At 39.1% G+C, this 14,327-nt stretch overlaps 1 protein-coding gene and 1 long non-coding RNA gene across 27 annotated transcripts in view; both read left to right on the forward strand.

Annotated features, from left to right (window-relative positions):
• Positions 1 to 14,327, forward strand: part of ugt2a5 (UDP glucuronosyltransferase 2 family, polypeptide A5) — an 85,352-nt gene that overhangs the window by 39,042 nt on the left and 31,983 nt on the right. For 12 of the 25 annotated variants that reach the window (XM_022665807.2, XM_022665802.2, XM_049465515.1 and 9 more), the window contains 5 exons: positions 8,067 to 8,215; positions 9,843 to 9,974; positions 10,192 to 10,279; positions 11,025 to 11,244; positions 12,995 to 14,206. The exons of 2 other annotated variants lie outside the window; for them this stretch is intronic. In XM_022665807.2, the coding sequence (XP_022521528.2) occupies positions 8,067 to 8,215; positions 9,843 to 9,974; positions 10,192 to 10,279; positions 11,025 to 11,244; positions 12,995 to 13,277 (872 nt within the window). In that variant the 3' untranslated portion in view covers positions 13,278 to 14,206. Of the gene's footprint in view, positions 1 to 4,221; positions 5,967 to 8,066; positions 8,216 to 9,842; positions 9,975 to 10,191; positions 10,280 to 11,024; positions 11,245 to 12,994; positions 14,207 to 14,327 lie in introns of those variants that run through there. 11 more of the 25 variants (XM_049465958.1, XM_049466282.1, XM_049466322.1 and 8 more) reach the window with 3 other exon arrangements.
• Positions 4 to 4,221, forward strand: LOC125782445 (uncharacterized). 2 transcript variants are annotated; one of them, XR_007425136.1, is made up of 4 exons: positions 4 to 747; positions 2,043 to 2,199; positions 2,235 to 2,332; positions 3,374 to 4,221. It is a non-coding gene; the product is annotated as an uncharacterized LOC125782445 (long non-coding RNA). The 2 variants fall into 2 exon arrangements; XR_007425134.1 differs by having other exon boundaries at positions 2,043 to 2,332.

Raw genomic sequence — 14,327 nt, forward strand, 5'->3', positions numbered from 1 at the left:
AGTTTATTTGGTGTTGTCTGCATGATATCAGACGCTGCATTGACTTTCACTGATGGTTCTGGAATTCTCAGCTTGTCCAAAAATGCATGTGTAATGACTATACCCACTAAACATTAGACGTCTTATGGACGTGCAGATCATGTCTATATTGCGTCGGTCGGTCCAAGACCAATTCTGTACGTCTACACGACGTGCAAACTAGGTCCGCTATTTGGACGTCTAACTATGACCCCACTTGGACGTCAATATGCAGTTAAACATTTGAACGTCGGACTAGGTCACTTTTTTGGACGTCATGGGGACGTCTAATACAGGTGCAGGAAATTAACATTATTTAAGAATATATTTATTTTTAAATGTATGTCAAAATTGTTGTTATCAATATTGTTAATCACTATGAATATAGATTATTTATGATTAAGCATCATTTATTTCTAATTATTTATTTGAGTATTATATTTTTTATCTATTTAATTAATTAACGAATGTAGGTATTTATTTACGTATGTTTTTATTTTTATTTGGAAATGCAATTTATGTGGAAAATTGTTAAGTTGATTTCAACCAGTCAACGCCACTCTGATTTGCTGAGACCGCACGTCATCATAAACTCCACTCTGATATGCCGAGGCAAAACACGCTCAACATTTTTTGGCTGCTGCAGTAGCTCAGCTCAGCTCAGCTCATTCAGTTCAGCTCGCTCAGCTCAGCTCCGCTCCGGACCGGACTCAGCTGCCAAGCTATAAGGTAAGACGATATGTATAATAAGTTAATGTATTTGTAGTGTTAGTTGTTTTAGCTCTGTGGTCTTAACCTGAACCTGCTGGCGTTGCCTCTCTTCCCAGGCAGTTAGCTAACTAGCTAGCTAGCTAACGATAGCTAAACAGTGGCCATAGTTAAAATGGAATTGGAATTACTTTTGAGAACGACCGTAATGCAAATAATATTTACTGTAACCGAAGCTTTAACGTAGAAGCATTGTCCGGTCATTAAGTCAATGCACTAACCAGAGCTAGGCTGATAAGCCAATCTAAGCTAAATCAAAGAACCGTCTTTGGCTAAATTCGCTAAGCTAGCGTTAAGTTATATAAGTTTGTGGCACCCACAATTAACCTAGGCAACTGGGGGCAATATCAAGTGCATTTTGAATAGCCTGAAGAAGTAAGTTTATGTTAATATTACATAAATAAGGCAATTTAAAATAGTTTGTTGTGGGAAAACATTTATTAAAATAGCTTAATATGATGTGTGAGAATTAAAACGGCACGATAATTCTGGTCAGGTGTTAAATGTGTATTCCCGCCTTTAGCTTAGCGTTAGCTAAGCCATAGCATGAAGAAGTAAGTTTATGTTAATATTACATAAATAAGGCAATTTAAAATCGTTTGTTGTGGGAAAAAAAATATTAAAATAGCTTAATATGATGTGTGAGAATTAAAACGGCACGATAATTCTCGTCAGGTGTTAAATGTGTATTCCTGCCTTTAGCTTAGCGTTAGCTTATCGTTAGCTTAGCATTAGCTAAGCCATAGCATGAAGAAGTAAGTTTATGTGAATATTACATAAATAAGGCAATTTAAAATAGTTTGTTGTGGGAAAAAAATAATTAAAATAGCTTAATATGATGTGTGAGAATTAAAACGGCACGATAATTCTCGTCAGGTGTTAAATGTGTATTCCCGCCTTTAGCTTAGCGTTAGCTTATCGTTAGCTTAGCATTAGCTAAGCCATAGCATGAAGAAGTAAGTTTATGTGAATATTACATAAATAAGGCAATTTAAAATAGTTTGTTGTGGGAAAAAAATAATTAAAATAGCTTAATATGATGTGTGAGAATTAAAACGGCACGATAATTCTCGTCAGGTGTTAAATGTGTATTCCCGCTGTTAGCTTAGCGTTAGCTAAGCCATAGTGTGAAGAAGTAAGTTTATGTGAATATTACATAAATAAGGCAATTTAAAATAGTTTGTTGTGGGACAAAAATAAATGGCCATCTTCAACATTTTCTGAGATTTCTAATTTGTCTTTTTCTACTTGTGCAGATGGAGTCATGAAATGTGACGGGACAGCCACCGAGGACTTCATACTTCGGAGCATCTCAAACATGCACCACAAAGACGTGGAGGACACACCGCTGTCTCTCAGGACCTAGAATCTTAATGAAAGTATAATGATGTTAAGGGAAGGTGTAGTGGAAAGGTGTGATAGTGTTGAGGGAAGGTGTAATGTTAAAGGTGTGATAGTGTTGAGGGAAGGTGTAATAGTGTTGAGGGAAGGGGTAATGTTAAAGGTGTAATAGTGTTAAGGGAAGGTATAATATTGTTAAGGGAAGGTGTAATGCAGGGGTCTCAAACTCATTTTTGCAGAGGGCCACATTGACATATTGGCTGTCCTCTGAGGGCCAGATGTAACTTACAAATATAAGAAAATGTAACCAGATGTAATATAAAATGAATGTAATTACTCCTTAATGTTAAATAACTCTCAATATACTATTTATTCAATCAAATATTACAGTTGCAAGGAAAAATGTTTGCTTGTTGCTCTATTAACATAAATCCTTTTAATTTGTCATGTTATGAAATCCAAAAACTCCATCAATCAAGAACCAAACTATTCAAGTGAATAGAAATTACATCAAGTACAAGTTATATTAACTTTGATCAAAACGTTTGATACTGAAATAAGGCTTAATAAATATAAAATCAAAAATTGTGAGCTGTGACAGATTTAGCATTTCCTCAGATTTAGCAGTTCCTCATCCAACCACTAGTCGGAGCTGCAGCACCACAAGCCCGCAGTCTTTGCTTAGTCAGAGCTGCAGCCCAGCCACGGGCTACAGGACTCGGCTGAGCCTGTCTGGAGCGTTTTGAAATTTTTTAAGTTCTTCTGTGTATGAAATAAAATAACCCCACTAACCGGATAATACAGCTCTCTACAGTTCATCTTTCAGCCCAAGCAGCTAACAGCAGCAGTTTAGAGCAGCGTCACGGAGGCACTGCTGGGATTACATTATAAACAGGTCAGTTAGCGCTGCTAACCTCAGGATGTTTATAACTACGGAGTTTAATGGACACACCACGGCAGCAAGGTTAGACTGTTGAAGGCTACTGAAGACTACTAAAGCAGGCAACGCAGCGTAAGCAAAAAAAAACAAAAACCACACACACACACCAAAATACAAGTTAAGATAAAATATGAAAACGAACATAATAAAGCATGAATAATTAAATTGAATTGCGGGCCAGATGTATGTTTATTTTGTTAACCCGTGAGGGGCCGTATGAAACCGCGTGGGCCGGTACTTTGAGACCCCTGGTGTAATGTAAAGGTGTAATAGTGTTGAGGGAAGGTGTAATAGTTTTGAGGGAAGGTGTAATAGTTTTGAGGGAAGGTGTAATAGTGTTGAGGGAAGGTGTAATGTTAAAGGTGTAATAGTGTTAAGGGAAGGTATAATATTGTTAAGGGAAGGTGTAATAGTGTTGAGGGAAGGTATAATATTGTTAAGGGAAGGTGTAATGTAAAGCTGTAATAGTTTTAAGGGAAGGTAAATGTTTAGTGAAATTGTTATGGTGTGAATCTAAGGTGTATGTTATGTTGATGTAAAATAAAGGCATTAACCCCAAATGAGATTTACTCATTATTTTTATTATTATATTAATGTTTCCCCAAACAGAAAGGGTCAATTTAAAATCAACAGTGGTAAGATGGGGGTAATTAATTTATCCTTTGCTTTTACTGGTTCTTTGCAGGTTGACATGTTTTGGAAAAAGTGAGAGGGTTGAAATGCAATTTATTTGTAAAGCATATTGTGTATAACTAACGTGCATAACTAGTTCCAGAAGGTTGTGAACCTGTTCCAGTAATTGTTTGGCTTAGCTTTGTATGCGTTTCCAGTGATCTGCTGAAGCTGGAACAATGGAACAGTTGCCACCGTCTGAAATGGCACTACAGTTATGCAGGGAGCCTCAAAGTAGCTGGTCTATAAAAACGAATACATGTAAATTTCACGTAGAAAAGACGTCCACAACGACTTAATTTAAACTAGAATTAGCCCTTATCCGGAGGTCTGGGGGACGTCAATACTGGACGTGCAGAAGACGTCAGAAAAAAGACGTCGTCTGGCGTCACAGTCTGCACCTTCAGGAGACCAAAATTGGACGTGCAAAAATGACCTAGAAAAGACGTCGTTTCAACGTCTCTTTGTTTAGTGGGTATGTTCTCTCATAATGCGGCGGTACCTGAGGAAAATAATTTCTCTGTACACCTCCTACTTTGATTCTTTCTTGAGTCAATTGGTCAATTTTTATTTAGGCAATTGGATTGGAAAATAATGCAGAAGAAACTAAAGTAGAAGCACTTGACTCGTGACATGAGCTAGTAACCTTCAAGTCCCTTTGCTTGGTTATATAGTTAATTAAAGTCTGTGCCTGTGACCGAAATGGCTCCCTATTTACTATTTAGGGCACCCGATCTGGCAACATTGGGAGCCAGTGTATGCCTTTAATTTCAGTTGTTTTTCCATGTAGTTCATTATTTAAGTGAGGATTATGTTTGTATCAGCATAAATATAACAGTCAGAGAGATTACTCCATGATCAGCTCAGAGCTCCTCTAACTAACAGTACTCCTAACAGTACATTAAGTCACAGACCTGCATAAAAGCCCAGTCATCTAAACAAGTAAATACATCAATTAAATATTAAAAATACAGTGATTTACTGTAAAACCATCAAAATCTTGAAAAATATTGTGACATACATTGTTGGTCATATCGCCCAGCACTGGCTTCATTTCAGCCAAGCAGAAGCTCATTTTGAAGGCTGATCAGCTGATTAAACAAGTGTATTCCGGTGTGTCTTTGATTATCTAGTCCTTTCCTTAAGTATTCTTTGTACAGCAGTGCTTGTCTCTTTTTCCTGCCTAGTTAAGTGTTTTTCTGGCACGCTTATGCATACCATAGATTTCAAGGATTTCCAGGCTTGGGAAAACAAATAATTCCCTGTAGCCTGAAGTCACAAGCCAAAGGTTGCGTAAGTTAGCTTATTCACTGATTGGAGGCTGTGCACTGAGCACACACACACAGGCGGCTGAATGTGTACCCGCCCCTTTCCTCTGTTCCAGTTCAGTGTAACTTAAATCAGAGTTCAGGGATGAGGCTTGTTCAGGGACGCACAAGCTTCGTGGTACTGGCAACAAGCAACCGAGCTAACTGTTAGCTTTATGCGTTAAAGTTTGATGCAATGGTTTCCAGATGTGTGCTGCCTGTGGTAGCTTTGCTGCTGCTGTGTGGGTCTGAAATTGCTCTCGCTGGAAATATTCTGGTGCTTCCTGGTGAATACAGCCACTGGCTCAACATGCGTGCAATCGTGGAGGAACTGATCAGTAGGAACCACAGCGTGACTGTTCTGACCCACAGCGGCTCGCCTTCCATCAAGTTCTCGCAGAAAGATGCCTTCAAATCTATTGTTTTTAAGATCGACATGGAGCAGCAAGAAGTTCAGGCCATGTGGCAGAACTTCATCAATGCTTGGATGAATGACTCCATCACCGGGATTCGGACGTTGACCGTGTTTTGGAACATGATTGCGGATTTTTCCACTTTCCTTGAGACAGCATGCGAAAGAATGCTTCTTAACCAGGAGCTCATAGCTTCACTTAGGGAGTCAAACTTTGATGCAGTTCTGTTTGATCCTGTGATGCCGTGCAGTGATCTTTTGTCAGAAGTCCTCGGCCTGCCCAGTGTGGTGTCTGTTCGGCTGACGTTAGCGTACAGTGCGGAGAGACTGTGCGGTCAGTTGCCAGCTCCACCATCGTACGTGCCTGCTGTTGCCACCCAGGGGCATCTTACGGATCGGATGGGTTTCTTAGAGCGGGTGGAGAACATGCTGCTGTACATTGCTCACACTGCAGTTTTCCAGCTGCATGTTATGTTAACCTTTGATAAGTATTACACTAAAATATCAGGTATGTTTGAATCATAACCACTTTGTGCTCTAATCCAGTGTTTCTCAACCAGGGGTGCCGTCTGGCTTCATCGGGGGTGCCGTCAAAATATTGCGCATCACCTGCATATTTCCTTTCCAGAGTCAGCGCGTGTCGGGGTGTGTCCCAATTCACAGGCAGCATACTCTGGAGGATGCGACCCACAGAGATAGGCGGTGTATTACTGCGCAGCTGTGACGCAATCTGCCTTCGAATACAGCCTCCGAAGGATGCGGCCCCTAAATTGGGACACACTGTAAAGTTTTTCCCCCACGCGATGTACTGCGAGAGTTGTGTGAAGCACTCAAGCTCGCATGGAACGTTTTTTTTTTAAAGAAGACTGCAGGTTCAGATAACTCTGAATCGGAGCCAACTTCTTCATCCAGTGGTAGTTCAGCAGTGAGTGTAGCAGAGTATTTCACTCGTTTGAAAAGTCTGCAGGTTTCGCGCTAATTGTAAATAACCCCCCCACCCCCCTTCTCACCTGAAATAAAATATTCCGCCAGCATCTCTCCTCGTTCTCACCTGAAGTATTGCGCCAGCAACCCCCCCGCCCCCCATTTGTAAACTGGGGTGCCTTGAGATTTTGCATACTTTTAAAGGGTGTCGTGATAGAAAAAAGGTTGAGAAACGCTGCTCTAATCTACTCTAATCATATTGTTATATATTTAAAAGAAATGACGATCTACAGTAGATGCAAATCAGAGCTTAAATTCTCCTTCCCACCACTTTCTTCGGGCTGGGTCGAGTTAAGCTGTTTTAATGCAGTTTTTATTTGATATAAAACTATGCCGTGATATTCACAATATAGTAAAGTAACAAATCAAACTGTGTTTTAAATAAAATGTTGAAAGTTAGAATATTATAATCAAGCTCCTCCCCTTGTCCGTGCGTAGCTTTATTGCTGTTTTGCTTTGTTTTGCACTAAGGCTTTATGCTTAAAAAGAAAAAAAAATGTTTGGTTAGAATGTGTTTTATATTCTTATACATTGTTAATTAAATTAGAGTAGAGAAAAGTCATTGTAAATTATGTAATTGTTCTTGGTCTATTTCGATTTAATGAGTGTGCAGTGCGTAGTCCTATTGTTGTTTTACGTGTTTTGCACTAAGGCTATATGTTTAAAAATAAAAAATGAGTTTGTTCAGAAAGTGTTTTATATTCTTAGACATTGTTAATTATATTAGAATAGACGGGGAGATCAGTTCTTAATAAATATTTTTCTTAAATAATAGGTCTGAGCGTCTTCAGTGTTGCAATGTTAATTAACATCATTCTGAACAGATTTCACTCATTTAAACAGCCCGTAAATGTTTTTAAGAAGCTTTGTTTTAACGCTCTACTTACAAAAAAAATGTCGGGTTTAAATCGGGCTCAGGCTCAACAAAAACAGTTTATGGGTCGGGTCGGGCTAGAGTTTTTGGGCTCTATCTAAGCTCTAATGCAAGTGCAGCACTTTTTCTGATGCTTTATGTTAACATGTGAAGAACTGTATTTTTTCGCACTTAAAATCTTTTCATTTTTCCAAAAGTTGTACAGCTCTATACAGGAGTTTCAGTTTAGTTCTCCAGCACTTACACTGCTAAGTGCTAGCTCTGTGTTAAAACAAGCTACATGGAACGAACCACTAGCTAATATCGCCCTGGCTTACTAAAACACTCAGGGTTCCTCAGAGTAGCGCTATCGGGCGGCATTAGCCGCTAACCGCTAGCGCTAGCAGTTAGCTGCTAATGCTAATGCTGCTGAACCCAGCCTTAGTGGAAATCTGGAAATCTAAGCTTACTGTAAATAAACAGAAGTGCTTTACTCACCCAAATAAACATTTTTAGGAGAGAAATCTGTGTAGAATAACATCCAGCGTTTTTTTAAGAAGTACAGTCTTTTTACTTAGTTTAGCTTTACAGGTCTTGCCACTCAGCGATGAGACCTCGTGATTTAAATGGAAAACATGGCGACACCCCTGTTCCTTTCTAGTGTTACACAGTGCGCCTTATAATCCTGTGTGCCTTATAGTGTGAAAAATACTGAAAACGATGCAGAAAACTGATCTAAAAACACGTGATATTTGCTTCTCTTCTTCACAGGCAAACCCACAACACTGTGTGACACTTTGGGTAAAGCTGACATCTGGTTAATCAGAACTTACTGGGACTTTGAATATCCACGGCCTTTACTGCCAAACTTCAAATTTGTTGGTGGATTGCACTGCAAGCCGGCAAAGCCACTTCCAAAAGTAAGAACTTCTATTAACATCTATTAGATGTTTTAATGCTTAAGTTAAACATTAAACAGTTGACACATAATCCACCCTCCCGGTAATATGATTATGCGTACAAAGTTCTAGTGTTCGATCTTTACTCCAGATCTTTATCTCAGTAATAAATAGACAACAGCAACAGCATATTCTCCTCCAGAAATCCACAGCACCACCATATTTACTGCAGACTCAAGCATTAGAATCCATAAATATTAATAACCTACAGCGATTGGACAACGAAACTGAAACACCTGGTTTTAGACCACAATAATTTATTGTGGTGACGGACAGTTCTGGTGGAAACAGGAGAGTTGAGGTGCACATTGAATTCTGCCGTGATTTGATCAGCCGTGGTTTTATGTTTTTTGGATACAATCTGGGTTAGCACCTGAACATCCCTTTCAGACAGCTTCCTCTTACAGCTTCCACAGTTAATCCTGTTGGATGTGGTTGGTCCTTCTTGGTGGTATGCTGACATTACCCTGGATACCGTGGCTCTTGATGCATCACAAAGACTTGCTGTCTTGGTCACAAACAATTTGTCCTCTTTTGAACTCTGGTGTGTCACACATAATGTTGTGTTCATTGCAATATTTTGAGCAGAACTGTGATCTTACCCTGCTAATTGAACTTTCACACTCTGCTCTTACTGGTGCAATGTGAAATTAATGAAGACTGGCCACCAGGCTGCTCCAATTTAGCCATGAAACCTCCCACACAAAATGACAGGTGTTTCAGTTTCATTGTCCATCCCCTTTATAAATCCTAAGGTCCTGTGCATTGGCTGAATGGATGTGAAATTAAATCCAAAACCCAGCCTAAACCTGGCAACCCACACTCAAATGTGACCATAATATAGATGGGTTATTCCGGATTCAGGAGTGAAAAAGAGACAAAATAGTGAGAATGTGCAACAATTATGTTAGTGTACTCTTAGTTTAGCCCATATTAAAACAAGCCCAAGACCAATGTCATGAGAAACCAATCAACCTATAAAGAACTGATCCAACCAGGTTTAGAAGAATCTGTCACTTGGACATGCTAGTTTTGTAGTTTTATAAGAAGTTTAGTTTTCCTGATTCTTTATACCCACTAAAGTAATACACAGGAAAAAATTAAAGCTTAATTTAAAGCAAGTGTCATCATCTTAAATGTAGTTTATGTAATATTTCTCATTTTTATACTGTTTCAAGCATTATTTCTCAAGTGAAAGTAAGAAATGTTCTGTAAATAAATTGCCTAAAAATAATAGGTTTATTTAGAAAATAAATACAGTTTATTTGAGATGATTTCACTTGATAATATTAAAGTCTCCCATCATACTGTGGGTATATGCACCTAATCATCGACTGTGATACATAACCTATAAATACACATAATTGCTATCACAAAAAAATAAGGTAGATCAGTTTGAATCACAAAAAAAAAAAGTTAATGTCTCATATTAAAGTAAAATTATCTTTGTTTGTAAAGAAATTTGTGATAAAGTTACTATTATGTGCCATATATTTTAACTAACTTAGCTTCTAAGGAAACATAATTGTTCAACCAATGTATATCTTTATAAATGTGTTATAAATAGCTGTGCTTTTTGGTTTTGTAGGAGATGGAGGAGTTTGTTCAGAGCTCAGGGGATGATGGGATTGTGGTGTTCTCCCTGGGTTCCATGGTAAAGAACCTCACCAAAGACAGAGCGAACACCATCGCTTCAGCGCTCGGACAGATCCCACAGAAGGTCAGAGACTGGACCAATGAATGTTTGTTGAATCTTTCAAAACAGATTTTAAAAAGACTTTTAAAAAAGTTGATTTTTCCAATGTTGTTTATTAAAGCAAGAAGCTAAAAGGAGTTTCAAATGATTTAATCCATTGATTCTGAATATTTGAAGTGGTTAATATGGTTTTAGGATTAATTCAGTATAAAGTTTTTCACTATGTGTTGTTTTATCACAGGTGCTGTGGAGATACTCAGGAGACAAACCTGATACTCTTTCTCCCAACACAAAACTCTATGACTGGATTCCTCAGAATGACCTACTAGGTAAAGAGCAGCTTTGACATTTGTACACTGTTTTATATTACTCATCATATTTAAGTAATATATTGTTTTAAGCATTATATTAAGTATTATATTGTTGTACATATATAATAGGGCTGCACGATATGGGTTCATGACGTCACCAGCCCCGCCCCCACCCTCGCACTGTCTCGCGTCCGAACTAATCGAGAGCTGAGTCAGCACCGATCTCAACTCAAAACCTAAAGGAAAACAGCAAAACAACAGTAACCCGCTTTAATTAGGCATTTAAATGGCTTTTAAAAGGTAAATAAGAACGTTTTTCTGGGATTAAAAGTGTGAATTCAGCTGTAACTGGAAAAATCTGCACTGCAAAACTGTGCTGGACTGAGGTGCACAGCTTTCCAACACGTGCGTTTTCAAGCATGTGCCCAACCATGTGGATGGAGGCCATGCGGTTACCTCGTGTTTACTCCTGCCCCTTCCTCTCGCTTCTCAGGCAGCAGCAGCCTGTCACTCACACAGACACAGAGACAGCGCTGTGTATCTACTTCTTGTGTCAAGAATCCATCCATTGCAACATGACGTGTTTGATTTAATTGCCTTAAGTGACATCACACGTCCTGCGATGTGACTATTGTGCACATGCATATTACGATGACAATGCTTAAACGATATATCGTGCAGCCCTAATGTCCACTATAATTACTATAACTATTGAATTATTAAAATAATCCCTAATACAATGATTCACGTCTGATTCATACAGGACATCCCAAGACCAGAGCCTTCATCACCCATGGTGGCACAAATGGACTGTATGAAGCTATTTATCATGGTGTCCCAATGGTCGGTATACCGCTGTTTGCTGACCAGCCGGATAACCTGCTCCACATGAAAACCAAGGGAGCAGCTGTTACAGTCGACTTCAATAAAATGAAGTCTGAAGACCTGAAGGAGGCTCTCACTGAAGTCATTAACAATCCATCGTGAGTTGATGGGGGTAGGGGGGTGGAGCAGATGACATGTTTCTCCAAACCATCACTGATCATCAGTATATTTTACATTTCATTTGTAAATCAAGGGATCAGAGTCTGGAGGAAGAGTGGCGAGACACACAGTCCAAACTGCTTGAGGTCTAGTGTGAAGTTTCCACCAATCAGTGATGGTTTGGAGAGAAATGTCATCTGCTGGTGTTGATCCACTGTGTTTTATTATCAAGTCTAAAGTCAGTGCAGTTTTGTTTTCCCACAAAAACGTACAGCACTCCATGCTTCCCTCTGCTGACAACTTTTTTTTTAGAGATGTGGATTTCATTTTCCAGCAGGATTTGGCACACTGCCAACACTGCCAAAAGTTCCAATTGGTCTTATATAATATTCTAATTTTCTGAAATTCAGATTTTTGGGTTTTCATTGGCTGTAAGTTATAATCATCAACAAGAAAAGAAATAACGCTTGACATAGATCACTCTGTGTGTAGAATAGTCCAACCAGGGATACCCAAAAACAATAGAACTATCAGGGGGCTTGATTATAAAGAGGCCATAGTCGTATATAATAAACTGGAAAGTAAAAAAAAGACTGTTAAAAGGTGTGGAAAATTGAAATTGCCAAATCCATCAGAGTTAATCAAGACCAAAAAAATGAAATTTGGACTTGTGCAACTGGAACTCGCCCATAGAGTCTTGCTCAGAGAAGCAGTAGATGTTTTATTTTAACCATCCTTGTTTCTTCTCTAGAGTGAGCCTAGTTTGACTGAGCTACATTGATTTAGTGTTATGAATTTAAGGGGGGGTTCACTGAATTGGGGAAGATTTGGAAGGAGCTTGATGGTGTGGACAAATGAGGTTATTCATTCAAATACAAATTTTACCGAACTCATCCAGAGTCAAAGAATCATCATTCTAGAATCATCATAACACGAACTTAACAGACTGGTTTCTCTCACACATTGATTCTATAAAAATAAAACTTTTCTAGGTATATATTATATAGTGCAAACAATAAGTGCAAACCACAACCAGTCATATTAAGACTATGGTTTGTGTTTTTTTTTCCTAAATTACTTGTAATTTAACTAACCATAACAGAACATTTTTTTAATACAGTACAGAGCTAAGGGATTAGTACAACTGCCTATGAAACGTGTTGGATTTACTTACAGTATTTACTAGGGCTGTGAATCTTTGGGACAGTAAGAGCACTGTCGCGTGGAGCTCTTTAACTGTCTCGTGGAGCTTTTTGACTGTCAAACGGAGGTCACCTACTGTCGCGCGGAGCTCTTTAACTGTACCGCAGAGCTCACATCCTTTTTTTTTTTTTTTTTTTTTCGCCAGACAGGTTTAAGTTTGAAGAGAAATAACCACACTCCCTTATTGGATGACATTTTAGGTTTAAATGCATTTGTAAGGCTTTTACAATAGTGATTTAGTAGTCTCTGTGGTATTTAGTTCCTATTAGTAGGCAAAGTAGTCAGTAGCCTACTGAAATCTAATGAACACTGCATCAAAAACTATGGGCAAAGATAAAAAATCTGAGCTTTAAATTCTAAGCAAACAAGCAGAATTACTCTTTGGTGCACCAAACTTTCACTGGAGTTGATCTGCGTAGCTCAGACCTGGTGTGTTTAAATAAGGTCTATCCAAGGTATTTACTATATAGCTATAGGTAATTTATTATTGTGGATTTTCTTCACATGACCTAAACAGATTTATCTGTATATCCTTTCATCTCTCAGGTACAAAGAGAGCATGATGAGGCTGTCACGCATCCATCATGATCAACCTATGAAGCCACTGGACCAGGCTGTGTACTGGATCGAGTTTGTGATGCGCAACAAGGGGGCCAAGCACCTGAGAGTCGAGGCCCATAACCTCACTTGGTATCAGTACCACTGCCTGGACGTTATTGCCTTTTTGCTCTCAATAGTCGCTCTGGTCATCTTCATCTTTGTGAAAACGTGCAAGTGGCTGTTCCGTAAATGTTGCAGAAGATCCTCCGCCAAGAGCAAAAAGGAGTGAATGATGTAGAGCCGATCACTGTATAAGACAAGAGTGTGATGTCTTGTCTTTATGGGTTCATAGACCAAAAAGCTGTGTTATACATTAAATCCTTGCTGTTATGTAAAAACCTTCAACGTGGGGCGCCGAGTGGTCAAGCGGTCTATAGCGCTGCCACTATAAGCGGGAGGTCGCAGGTTCGAGCCCCCGCTCATGCAGCTTTACCATCAAGCTGCCGGCGCTCAGAGGGAGCAAAATTGGCACTTCTCCCTCCGGGTGGGTAGATGGCGCTGTCTCCCCACATCAGTCCTAGGGTGATGTTCACAGCACAGGGCATCTGTGAGCTGATGTATCAGAACCGAGTTGCTGCGTTTTCCTCCGAGCGAGCTGGCTGCTCGGTAATGCTGCATCAGCAGCAGCTCGAAAAGAAGCGGTGGCTGGCTTCACATGTATCGGAGGAAGCATGTGTTAGTCTTCACCCTCCTGGTGTGTTGGGGCATCACTAGTGATAGGGGGAGTCCTAATGAGTGAGTTGGGTAATTGGCCGTGTAAATTGGGGAGAAAATAAGAAATAAAATTATTTAAAAAAAAAAAAACGTTCAACATGTTGACATTGTGAGTCTGGCTGGCAGTCGTTCTTTATATTATACATTATAAGAATGTATTGTTTAATGGACCAATAGAGTTGCTCCAAAATATATTGGAATAAAATCCAAGGTTTTTGCATGACAGCGACAAAATGTTTGCGATACATTTCACAAGTTTACACTGTTTTACTGTGGGAGCCAGTGACTGCAAGTTCTAAGATCTTCAGTAATCAGAACAAATGGTTAATGAATGAATCATTTTAAGAAATGTTTTATGAATTACTTCTCTTGATATCAGGGATTTTATCCATGTCTTCTTGTACAAGTTGTTTGTTAAATAAAATACAATTTTGATAATTTAAATTGTCATGTTTATGACATGTCATCGAGTTTTTCTGCTCCAGCTTGTAGATGTCATAAGTCATGAGCTCATCTGTTGCTGCACAGTTTGTGTTGGTCGTTCTGTAGTTCCAGGGGCTCTTAA

The sequence above is a fragment of the Astyanax mexicanus genome, chromosome 1 (genome assembly GCF_023375975.1).
Source record: "Astyanax mexicanus isolate ESR-SI-001 chromosome 1, AstMex3_surface, whole genome shotgun sequence".
In the NCBI taxonomy this organism is placed as follows: Eukaryota; Metazoa; Chordata; class Actinopteri; order Characiformes; family Acestrorhamphidae; genus Astyanax; species Astyanax mexicanus.